Source organism: Cervus elaphus, chromosome 28, assembly GCF_910594005.1.
Source record: "Cervus elaphus chromosome 28, mCerEla1.1, whole genome shotgun sequence".
Taxonomy (NCBI): Eukaryota; Metazoa; Chordata; class Mammalia; order Artiodactyla; family Cervidae; genus Cervus; species Cervus elaphus.
Window position 1 is genome coordinate 16,693,701 of NC_057842.1, and position 12,458 is coordinate 16,706,158.

The 12,458-nt window shown below is 44.6% G+C and overlaps 1 protein-coding gene and 1 long non-coding RNA gene across 6 annotated transcripts in view; one reads left to right on the forward strand and one right to left on the reverse strand.

The window, feature by feature from the left end:
* Window positions 1-11,617, reverse strand: part of SLC17A5 (solute carrier family 17 member 5) — a 71,275-nt gene extending 59,658 nt beyond the window's left edge. For 3 of the 5 annotated variants that reach the window (XM_043890024.1, XM_043890025.1, XM_043890020.1), the window contains exon 1: window positions 11,398-11,617. In XM_043890024.1, coding sequence (XP_043745959.1) covers window positions 11,398-11,491 — 94 coding nt within the window. In that variant the 5' untranslated portion in view covers window positions 11,492-11,617. Of the gene's footprint in view, window positions 1-3,402; window positions 3,460-11,397 lie in introns of all 5 variants that reach the window. The other 2 variants (XM_043890023.1, XM_043890019.1) reach the window with 1 other exon arrangement.
* Window positions 11,618-11,731: 114 nt separating this feature from the next.
* LOC122685602 overlaps window positions 11,732-12,458 on the forward strand; it is a 37,748-nt gene continuing 37,021 nt past the window's right edge. Inside the window, exon 1 of the long non-coding RNA XR_006338460.1 lies at window positions 11,732-11,849. This is a non-coding gene — a long non-coding RNA (uncharacterized LOC122685602). The remainder of the gene's footprint in view (window positions 11,850-12,458) is intronic.

The following is a 12,458-nucleotide window of genomic DNA, read 5'->3' on the forward strand; positions in this document are numbered from 1 at the left end:
GAATAAAGGAACGCATGGTGACAGAGCAAAATGTACCTGTGAATGTGGCCAGTGTTTGAACCTGGTCCAAGAAAAGTGCGCTTGCGTGACAATGAGAGAGTGCATTCATTGGGCACCCACCATACAGAAATCAAATTCCAAGTAAAACCATGCTTGCATAACGAGCGGAGCACCCATCAAAACAAACGGCAGCTTCTAAAACATGGTTTCAACTTAGGAATGTGAAGTAGGTGTAGCTGAAAGAACACAGGCTGATTTAGATCAAAGCACACCTGCTGGTGGAAACTCAGCTCTGATTTTCACTGGCAGTGCGTCTTGGGGGACGGCCACTAAGAGTTTCCATTATCAGGCTTCTCCGCTGCCAAATGAGGTGACCGCCATCCACCTCACTGGGTTGTGTGTAGATTCGATGAAGTTACTGAAGGGCAGGCAGTAACAGAGAATTCCTTTCCCATTTACCCTGGAGAACGTCATACCGATGAGATACAGGGCTACAATACACACACGTGTGTAACGTGGGACTAAAGAGGGACGTGAGCATGCTGTGTGTGGGGTCGGGGATGGTCAAGGAAGACCTCTGGGAGAAGGAACACAGCACTGGATCGTCATCCGTAAGCAAGAAGCCACGGGCAGGCTAGCGGAGGGAGAGTGATGCAAACATAGGCAGGGCAAGCACAGTGGAAACGAGTGAGCACGAAAGGGGCAGGAAGCCATCTGGCCCTGGGCTTTTGTTTGTTGAAAGATTTCTGATCACAGTTAGATGTCCATTGATAGATGAATGAATTAAGAAGATGCGGCCCATATATACAATGGTCATAAAAGGGAATGGATTTGAGTCAGTTGTAGTGAGGTGGCTGAACCAAGAACCCGTTATACAGAATGAAGTAAGTCTTGGGCTCCAAAATCACCGCAGATGGTGACTGCAGCCATGGAATTAAAAGACGCTTGCTCCTTGGAAGGAAAACTATGACAATCCTAGACAGCGTATTAAAAAGCAGAGACATCACTTTGCCAACAAAGGTCCATACAGTCAAAGCTATGGTTTTTTCCAGTAGTCATGTATAGATAGGAGAGTTGGACCATAAAAAAGGCTGAGTGCCAAAGAACTGATTCTTCTGAATTGTGGTGCTGGAGAAGACTCTTTTTTTAAAAAAAAACTTACTTATTTTTAATTGGAGGATAATTGCTTTACAATACTGTATTGGTTTCTGCTATATATCAAGTGAATCTACCATAGGTACCCCTATGTCCCCTTCCCCTTGAACCCCCCTTCCACCTCCCACCCCATACCACCCTGCTAGATTGTTGAGAGTTCCATGGACTGCACGGATATCAGACCAGTCAATCCTAAAGGAAATCAACCCTGAATATTCATTGGAAGGGCTGAAGCATCAGTTAGATAGCAAGGGTTAGATAGCAAAGGTTAGGAAGGGTTAGGTAGCGTCACTGATTCAGCAGACAGGAATTTGAACAAACTCCGGGAGACAGTGAAGGATAGTGTGCTATAGTCCATGGGGTCACACATGGAGTCACGCACGACTCAGCGACTGAACAGCAACAACAAAGTCAGAAAGAGGAAAAAAAATATATCATGTTTTAACTCATATATATGGAACCTAGAAAAATAGTACTGATGGTCCTGTTAACAGGGAAGAAATGGAGATACTGATATAGAGAACGAACTCGTGGACACAACAGGGGAAGGACAGGGCCGGATGAACAGGACGACTTGAGAAAGTAGCAATGACACATATATACTACCATGTGGAGAAGAGATGGCTGGTGGGAAACTGCTACACACAGAGGAGGCCCAGCATGGCATTCTGTAATGACCTAGACAGGTGGGGTGGGAAGGGGGGGGAGGCTCAAGAGGGAGGGGGAACATAAACATATATGACTGATTCGAGTTGTCATAATGGCAGAAACCAATACAACACTGTAAAACAATCATCCTCCAATTTAAAAAAAATAAAAATTAAAAACAAATTAATATAAAAAAGAGGAGCAGGAAACAGCAGCTGACCTGATGGGGCTGGACTATGATGCTGCAGTAACTGAGTGGAACACTGGTTTCTTAATTTAATAACAAAAACAACAGGCAATAATGATTGAGCTCAATTATCAGTCTAAGTGTTTTAGATTATGGTTATAAGGATTACTGGGGTTGTACATATAAAATATTTAGAACACACATAATATGCTTCAATTACTGTGAACTGTTGTTATTATAATGCTTTCTCTGGATATTAGGAATGGAGGAAATCAGGGCTTCCCAGGTGGCTCAGTGGGTAAAGAATCAGCCTGCAGTGCAGGAGACACAGGAGGTGTGGGTTCAATCCCTGGGTCAGGAACATTCCCTGGAGGAGGGCATGGCAACCCACTCCAGTATTCTTGCCTAGAGAATCCCATGGACAGAGAAGCCTGGAGGGCTGCAGTCCACAGGGTGGCAAAGAGTTGGACATGGCTGAAGCCACTGGGCATGCATGTATGTTAGGGATCAAGGTTATTTCTCATTTCTGAGAAATTAAGAGATGAAAAAGAAGCTATTGAAGAGAGTGGGGGTGTGACGTTCCTGGTGAAACATACAGAATTGCTCAGTAAGTGAACATCCACCCAAAACTGGGGTGAGCAATCTGCCCTCGTGTTTGACCTTGAGGCACACCTTGCCTGTACTCAGAGGCAAGCACCAGGTAGGCAGATAGCTCATACTGAGACGGATGCGGTGACAAAGTAAGAGGTCAAAGGAGTTTAGAGTATGAGCAAGAAGATAAAGTGCTGGAGTGTGATTCTGACTCCAGAAGCAAGCAAAATGGAGAGGGCTAATGCTCAGGGTGAGAGCTGGACTATAAAGAAAGCTGAGTGCAGAAGAATTGATGCTTTTGAACTGGGGTGTTGGAGAAGACTCTTGAGAGTCCCTTGGACTGCAAGGAGATCCAACCAGTCCATCCTAAAGGAGATCAGTCCTGGGTGTTCATTGGAAGGTCTGATGTTGAAGCTAAAACTCCAATACTTTGGCCACCTGATGCAAAGAGCTGACTCATTTGAAAAGACCCTGACGCTGGGAAAGATTGAGGGCAGGAGGAGAAGGGGTCGACAGAGGATGAGATGGTTGGATGCCATCACTGACTCAATGGACATGAGTTTGGGTGGGCTTCGGCAGTTGGTATTGGACAGGGAGGCCTGGCGTGCAGCAGCTCATGGGGTCGCAAAGAGTTGGACATGACTGAGCGACTGAACTGAACTGAATGCTCAGTGAAAGCAGGAGCTTTTCAGCTATGTTGTTCACTGCTGTCTACCTTCAATGCCGAGAGCAGTGTCTGCAAGAGTTGGCACACAAATATTTAGGGGGCTTAAAAGTAGAGAGTGTGGCTTCCCCAGTGGCTCAGCTGGTAAAGAACTTACCTGCTAATTCAGGAGACGCAGGAGACGCAGGTTTGATCCCTGGGTTGGGGCGATCCCCTGGAGGAGGAAATGGTGACCCACTCCAGTATTCTTGCCTGGAAAATTCCATGGACAGAGGAGCCTGGCAGGCTACAGTCCACGGGGTTGCAGAGAGTTGGGCACGACTAAGCGAGCATGAAAAAGTCGAGAGGTGTATCTTTAAAAAAATTATTGATTTATTTATTTTTGGCTGTGCTGGGTCTTTTATCGCTACATGTAGGCTTTCTCTAGCTGTGGGGAGTGGGGGCTACCCTTCATTGTGGTGCACTGGCTTAGTTGCCCCGAGGCATGTGGAATCTTCCTGGAGCAGGAATCTAACCCAAGTCCCCTGCCTTGGCAAGCAGAGTCTTAACCACTGGTCCACAAGGGAAGTTCCAAGAGGGGTTTCTTGATGGAAGTTCACAGTTCTACCTATGAAGTTCTCTTGACAATAGATAAAACAGACACACCTTCTCTCTACTTCTGGATCCGTGTGAAATCTTCCATAAAAATAAATGAGGCATCAGTGGGTGGAAAGTTCAGATGGAATGAGAGAGAGGTCAAAGTGGAGCAGTTACACAGGCAGGAAGGGAGGAATTCTAGTTGAGGTTAAGGCAGTTATGGGAGCTGACAAAGTCCAAGGGGTGACTGAGGAGGGAAGGAAGTCATCAGACACGTCTGAGTCTGAGAACTTGAAGGGATGTGTGTGAGAAGTCACTCGAGATAACAGTGGGGAATTAGAGCGGAGGAGATGGAAGTGTGTCGGGTGGGTAAAGCCTATGATCAATGAAGCAAAGGGCTGGGCAATGGGAGAGGGGGAGACCGTGTGAGCGAGAGTGGTCTAGCTGAATGGCCCTGAGAGTTGAGGGGTGATTGGGAGCATCAGTGCGGAGTATGAAGGAAGTGACCCCACCAGTTGCTGTAGATAACAGACAGCAGTGAGGAGTGGGAGTGGAGAGCCCAGAAGGCCGGGCTTCCGCTGGAGTAAGGAGGTGCCTGAGGGGAGTGCAGGCTGGTGAACACCTGAGGATGCCCGGCCTCCATTCACGGTGGGAGGGTCTGACCCTGGGGACAAGCGGGCCTGGCTGAGGAGCAGGACGTACTGAGTGGTGGTGAGGGGCTGAGACTGAGGTGGAAAATTCATGGGCAAGGGCACGGACCTACGCAAAGATGATGACTTTCTCTAGAGGAGGGGGCCTGGATGAGTGGCCCCTTGGCCAGGGAACTGCATTAAAAAAGAGTTCCTATCTAAATGGTTAAAGTAAATTTTGCTTCTAAAAAAGGTAAATATTTAACTAATCTTAGCCGTCTTGGGCTTCCCTGGTGGCTCAGATGGTAAAAAATCTGCCTGTGATGCAGGAGACCCAGGTTCAATCCCTGGGTCAGGAAGATCCCTTGGAAAAGGAAATGGCAACCCACTGCAGTACTCTTGCCTGGAGAATTCTACGGACAGAGGAGCCTGGTGAGCTACATACAGTCGATGGGGTTGCAGAGAGTTGGACATGACTGAGCAACTAACACATAGACACACACAGACACACACACACACACACACATACACACAACCTGTCTTATGGGTAACCCACTCCTGATAAGTCTTTATTTATTCCTAGTTCCCAAATTAATATCCATTTACATGAAAACAAATTCCATTAAAATGGACTCAGTTAATTTTTTTCCTGTTAGGCACTGAATATATTAATTTTTAAAATATATGCAACAGTATTACATGTATTTGCCTGGAGAATTTCATGGACAGAGGAGCCTGGCGGGCTGCAGCCCACTGGGTCACAAAGAGTCGGACACGACTGAGCAACCAACTCACAACATTAAATGTAGGCCTTGTTTAAATCTATACTCTGAAACAGAAAAATAAAAACCCGCTAGAATGGACTCAGTTACTTTAATATGTTAACACTAATTATCACAACATGACCCAAGGCCACGTCCCTTCATCCTGCAATATGGTTGCTGTCTATGAGCACTCCATACCTTATATTTAAGACGGTAATTACACACAAGTTATATTTGTGTGTACTATACAAAGCTTGTATAACTGAACCTTCAATGTAACCATCTGCCTCTTGCCCCAAAAGAATAGTAGAGGCAAAAAACAAAACAAAACAACAAAGAAATGAAATAAAGCAGAGGATGTGCCATTATAAGCTAGAAAATAAAGTTCCAATAGTGTGTGACATGAAGAATGGGGCTCTTTTTTTTTTTTGGTGCCAGCTGCTCTGAGGAATGCAAAATCCAATTTTAACTGATGATAATAATAGTAATTAACAGTTACTATATGCCAAACTCTATTCCAAGCACTTTCTATTACCTTATTTAATCTTCACAATAGCCCTATGAGTTAGGTATATTATTTTCTCTGATTTACAGGCACAGAGAGATTAGGTTAGGTAGTGAAACTAGGATTGGCAATTAGGCACCCTGCCTCCAGATCCATGTTCTGCTTTTAAACACAAAGAAATGTCTAAGGAGATCTAAAACTGACTTTTCCTAACATGAATGAACATATTTTCGGTGCAAACAGTATTCTGAAAGTCCATTTAATCAAATACAAGACACATTTCATTCATACAAAAATAAACCTTCAACTGGTGGGAAGTGTGAGGAATGGAATTTTAATTCCCTGCCTCCCTCCTATCTAAATTAAGCAGAAAAATCTATACATTCCTTTGGTTTATCAGCACTAAGCCTTCCTTCCCCCCATCACTTAAAAACATTTTGGGGGGTATATTAATAGTTGATCTGATTTACAAGTTGTGCTATTTTCAAGGGTATAGCAAAGTGAATCTGTTATACATATACATATACCCACTGTTTTTTAGATTCTTACCCCATATAGGTCATTACAGAGTATTGAGTAGAGTTCCTTGTGCCACACAGTAGGTCCTCATAGTTACTTACTTTATATATAGCAGTGTCCATATGTCAATTTCAATTGTCCAATTTATCCCTCCCTCCTTACCTCTTGGTAACCGTAAGTTTGTTTTCCTCATCTATATCTCTATTTCTGTTTTGTATATAAGTTCCTTTGTATCCCCCTTTTTTAGATTCCACATATAAGCGATATAATATGATATTTGTCTTTCTCTACCTGACTTACTTCACTCAGTGTGACAATCTCTAGATTAGAGGAATCAGGCTCCCTGACTTTAGAATACAAAGCTACAGTATTTAAGACAGTATGGGACTGGCAGAAAAACAGAAATATAGACCAATGGAACAGGATAGAAAGTAGAGATAAACCCAGGCACCTATGTTCACCTACTCTGTGGCAAAGGAAGCAAGAATCCACAGTGGAGAAAGACAGTCTCTTCAATAAGTGGTGCTGGGAAAACTGGACAACTACATGCAGAAGAATCAAATTATTACACTCCTGAACACCACACACAAAAATAAATTCAAAATGGACTGAAGGCTTAAATGTAAGACTGGACACTATACAACTCTTAGAGGAAAACATGGGCAGAACATTCTTTGACATAAATTTCAGCAAGATCTTTTTTGATACACTTCCTAGAGTAAATGGAAATAAAAACCAAAAATAAACAAACGGGACTTAATTAAACTTAAACGCTTTTGCATGACAAAGGAAATCATAACCAAAATGAAAAGACCACCCTCAAAATGGGAGAAAAGATCTGGAAATGAAGCAACCAACAAGGGATTAATCTTTAAAATACACAAACAGCTAATGCAGCTCAGAAAAACAAAAGACAAATAAAAAATGGGCAGAAGACCTAAACAGACATTTCTCTGAAGGAGACATACAGATGACTAAAAAGCACATGAGAAGATGTTTAACATCACTAATAGCGAAATGCAAATCAAAACTACAAACCTGATACCAGTCAGAATGGCCGTCATCCAAATGTCTGTAAACAATAAATGCTGAAGAGGGTGTGGAGAAAATGGAACCCTCTTACACTGTTAGTGGGAATGTAAATTGATACAGTCACTATGGAGAACAGTACGGAGATTCCTTAAAAAACTAAAAATAGAGCTACCATATGATCCAACATTCCTAATCCTGGGCATATTATCTGGGGAAAATCATAATTCAAAAAGATACATGCATCCTCAGTGTTCATTGCAACACTCTATACAGTGTCCAGGACATTCAAGCAACCTAAATATTCATCAACAGAGGAATGGATAAAGAAGATGTGATACACATATACAATGGAATATCACTCAGCCAGAGAAAAGAATGAAACAGTGACATCTGCAGCAACACAATGTCTCCCATTACTTTGGTGTTCATCTCTGAAATCTAGCTGGCTATGGAAAAACAAAATGCTTGAAAGGCAAACCAGTCAGGTTACCGAGAATTCTGTCATATTCTGTCAACCTGAGAGGTTCTTTAAAACTATAGAAATATACCTTAATTTTAGCTCTCTTAATAAAAAAGCACTACCTATAAAACAAAACCATGTCCTCTTATCCATGATGGAGTGAGTGCTGAACTTTCAAATTTGTGAAGTCACCAAAAATGATTAAGCATTTTGCAAATAGGAATTTCTCAAATGTTATACAAATGTGGCAGTGTTGTGACAAGGAAGGAGGATGGGACTAAAATCTAGAACTCTGGTTAGACTTTAACACAGCTACAGCAATCTTTGGGAACTTAATCTCTTTTTGGCTCTTGGTTGTTTATATATAAAATGATGCCCACCAGATGGTAGTTTAGCCTCTAAGGTGTTTTAACTGCTGTATAACATTATAACTAACATTTTATCAGCTTTTGTTATCTCTTCTGATAAACAAAACTATACACATAGGTGTAGAGAAGATACTGCTAATTTCATATAGGCTTGTTCCAAAACAAACATAAATGATAAGTAAAACATACATACTATGCTCAGTCGTGTTGGACTCTTTGTGACCCCATGGACTGTAGCTCACCAAGCTCCTCTGTCCACAGGGCTTCTCCAGGCAAGAATACCGGAGTGGGTTGCCATGCCCTCCTCCAGGGAATCTTCTCAACCCAGGGATCAAACCCAGGTCTCCTGCATTCTGGGTGGATTCTTTACCATCTGAGCCACCAGGGAAGCCCAAGAATACTGGAGTGGGTAGCCTATCCCTTTTCCAGGGGATCTTCCAGACCCAGGAATCGAACCAGGGTCTCCTGCATTGCAGGTAGAGTCTTTACCAGCTGAGCTACCAAAGAAGACCAAGAATACTGGAGCGGGTAGCCTATCCTTTCTCTAAGGGATCTTCCCAACCCAGGAATCAAACCAGGGTCTCCTGCATTGCAGGCAGATTCTTTACCCACTGAGCTACCAGGGAAGGCCAAAACATATATAAACATACAGAAAGAGAGATTTTAAGGTCAGCTGAAGATTTACTCCTTCAGGCACCACTAAAAAGCTAATTTTGGATGGAAAGTTTTTTTTTTTTAAACACCTACAATGTCTGAAATATGCAAAGTAAACATACAGAACATAATTTAAATAAAAATATAACTAATAGTCATCTTGTTTCTCCTATTAGATGCACAGAAGCTAGGACCGGGGCACTACCGAGCGAGAAGAGGAGGTAACTCCTGGTGCCTCTTATAAAGCTGTTATACCCATCTTTGTCTTTCCCATTGCTCCTCTCTTGTCTTTGTCATAGCACACCAGGCACAGAGCTTAATTTAAAATATTGTTGACTAATGCAACACCTTGAAACTTTTCTCTAAAACCCTTACATTTTAAGTAGCAAAAAATAACAATGTGTTGCTGCTATTTTTATCTTCTTTTCCTCTCCTGTAGGTAATGTATAGAGTAAAAATAAGAGGGGAAATGCTTATAATAAAGACAGCCACCTCAAGGCATGAGGAACAGGGCTAAGATCTATACAAGAACACTCAACCCATGAATCAAGGAGGGACTGTTTTCAAATTTCATTCCCATCTCATTCCATTTCCCAAAAGGAATGAAAATTTTCTTTTTTAATCGACCTTATTGAGGTATATTTTACACACAATAAAATGCTCCCATTTCAAGTGTACAATTTGGTGAATTTTGACAGATGTATATATCTGTGATCCCTAGTCAAGATGCAGAATTTTTCCATCACCCCAAAAAGTACCCTAGTGTCTCTGCAGGCAACTCCTTCCTGCCTGTAGCTTCCATGCAACCAATGATCTGCTTCCTGTTATTACAGATTAGTTTTGCTTGTTTAGAACTTCACACTGACCGAAAGCTACATTAACATGGTGGTTTCCTTTGTGCCTGGGATTTAGCCACATCACATGTGTCGGTCGTTACTTTTTATCACTGAGTATGTGTGAATATACCCCAATTTGTTTATCCAGTCATTTGTTGATGGATTGATGGATAGGCTGTTTCCAGTTTTTAACTATGGATATTATGAATTAAAGTTGCTATAAACATTATGTGGTACTATGGTCATGCATGCTTACCTTTAAAATATTAATAGGCTGCCAGTTTTCCAAAGTACTTGTACCATTTTACACTCTTACCAGCAAAATATGTGTTCTAGTTATTACATAAGTTTGCCAGTATTTGGTATCTTCGGCCATTTTAACTTTAGCTATTTTAGTAAGCGTGTAATGGCTCATTGTGGTTTTAATCTGCATTTCCTGACAACTACTCTGTTTAACATCTGAGCTAAAATTTGATTATATATATATATTTCCCAATTGTAATAGAATATAGTAGTTTCTAGGGAATATCTTTATGACGGCATTTATTTCTGTGTTTCCGCACTAGATTATTTCAGAGAAGAGGATTATAGAAATCTAATTCACATGTCATGAAAAAAGATCAGTTTATGGAACTAAGTCCGACTTCCAGATAAAAGGCCACTATGGTACAGTGCTTACCCTGAGTGTCCACAAAAATAAACACCTAGTTGCCAGATGGAGCTATAATATTGCTACCTCTACTGCCACCATCTGGTAATGTTAAAAACAAACTTAAAAGGTTATACTGCTCTTGGTCAAGAAAAGTTAAATTTCTAATTCAGCTCTGTTTCTCAAGCATACATCTTTGAAACTACAGAATGCATGCAAAGTGGTTTATTCTTTAGTTTTGATTTCTTTTAAAGAAGCATGATAGCAAAATATTTTAATTTCCCCAAATTCAGGGAAGATGCGTTGTTAAGTATTATATATCCTTTTCTATTTGCTGCAAGGCTTTGGACAAATTACCTTAGCGCTCTGTGGATAGCCTATCTTGAGCCTATCTATGGATAGCCTACCCGTTTCCTAACTTATTAGACTGCTACGACTTCATCGTAGACAACTAACTATACCGGGGGGAGGGGGGGGACGTATGCCGTAACTTTTACTGCACAATTTCAGGATATTCGCTGAGTTATCCAATAATTTCCCTCCGCATACGCAACAAAGTTAACCCCAGTCCCTTTTTTTTTTTTTTTTGTCTCCACGCCCAAGGAGCTAGCTACCAGATCACATGCTGGAGGACCAGCAGCTGTGGACAGCTGGCAGTGACAAGGAGGAAGAGTCGCGTCTCCGTCCCGCCCTCCAGCTTTCAATTGCAGGTTTCCCCAGGGCGCTTTTTTCCTCGGGGTCCTCCGCTCCGCCCTCTGCCCATTCATTCCAAGGTTCTCTCCCCCAGTTCGTTCTTCCACAGGGTCCCCAGCTCAATACTACGGAAGGTCGCCCGGCGCCCTGCGCCCGCGGCGCCCAGCAGGTCCTCGCCCGAGCCCGCCGGCTGCACCTGCCGAGGCCCCCGGGGCTGCACCTGCCGAGACTCCCGGGGCTGCACCTGCCGAGGTCCCGCCGGAGCCTCCGCCCGGCCCCGGCCTCCCGGCGCCGCTCACCTCCCGGGCCCAGCAGCGGGCTTCTGGGCATCCGAGAAGACGGAGGCTTGAAGGGGGCCCTCATCGGGCTCCCCGATCTCAGTCCCCGAGGGCTTGAGCGGCTCTGGACACCCTCCACCTTGGGACCGCCACCCTCCCGAAGCCCCCCTGGATAGCGCCGCCACTCACCGGTTTCCGCCTGCGGGGCGCGCTGCAGGAGCGGTGTGCGGTCCGAGCCCTCCTCGCCGTCGCTCGGGGCCAAGTCCGAAACCGGGGACTTCATGACGTCTCCAGGGAGCGACGCCGCAAACCTGCCTCGCGGAAAAGAGAGCTCCAGCAGGACCGCCGAAGCCCCCCGCCCCTGGGCCGAGGCGACCAGGCTGAGCTGGGCCGCTGGCACCGCCCCCAATCTGACCCCGCCCCCGGCCACGTAGGTCACTGGCCCCGCCCCGGGGCGGCCGCGCAGGCTCCGCCTCCGCCGCCATCTTGAGGCTGGGGCTCTTGGCTGCAGGTGGGGCGAGGACTGCCGGGTTCTGGAGCCCTGGCTTGCTGAGGGCGCGGAGTCGTCGGGCCCGCCAGCTGTAGGCCCGCTGGGTCGCTGGTGTTCTAAAGACTGGTGTTACCCTCCCTTGCGCTCCCTGGTAAAGCTCAGAGAGCAGCGGGGACTGTGAACCTTGAGGCGGAAGACAGAGGCTTAAATCTTGCATCATTAAGGGGAGAACTTGGAGTGGATGACGTTCAGTTATGGTAGTAATTTGCCATGAAAGTGATTCATGCATTGGAGAAGGAAATGGCAACACACTCCACTGTTCTTGCCTGGAGAATCCCAGGGACGGCGGAACCTGGTGGGCTGCCGTCTATGGGGTCGCACAGAGTCGGACACGACTGAAGCGACTTAGCAGCAGCCATGAAAGTGAAAGTCGCTTAGTCGTGTCCGACTCTGTGCGACCCCATTGGACTATCTAGTCCATGGAATTCTCCAGGCCAGAATACTGGAGTAAGTAGCCATTTCCTGCTCCAGGGGGTCTTCCCAACCCAGGGATCGAACCCAGGTCTCCCGCACTGCAGGCGGGGTCTTTACCAGCTGAGCCACAAGGGAAAATTGCCGTGGATATTAGCAACCCCAGTACTCTCTGCCCGTGACAGCATATTGTCCCTAGGATAGCTTTTAAGGTGGAAAACAGGCAATAGAAGCATTGATTCCTGTGTAATTGCCTACTTTGCAGTCAAAATACCCAGTTATCAGCAGT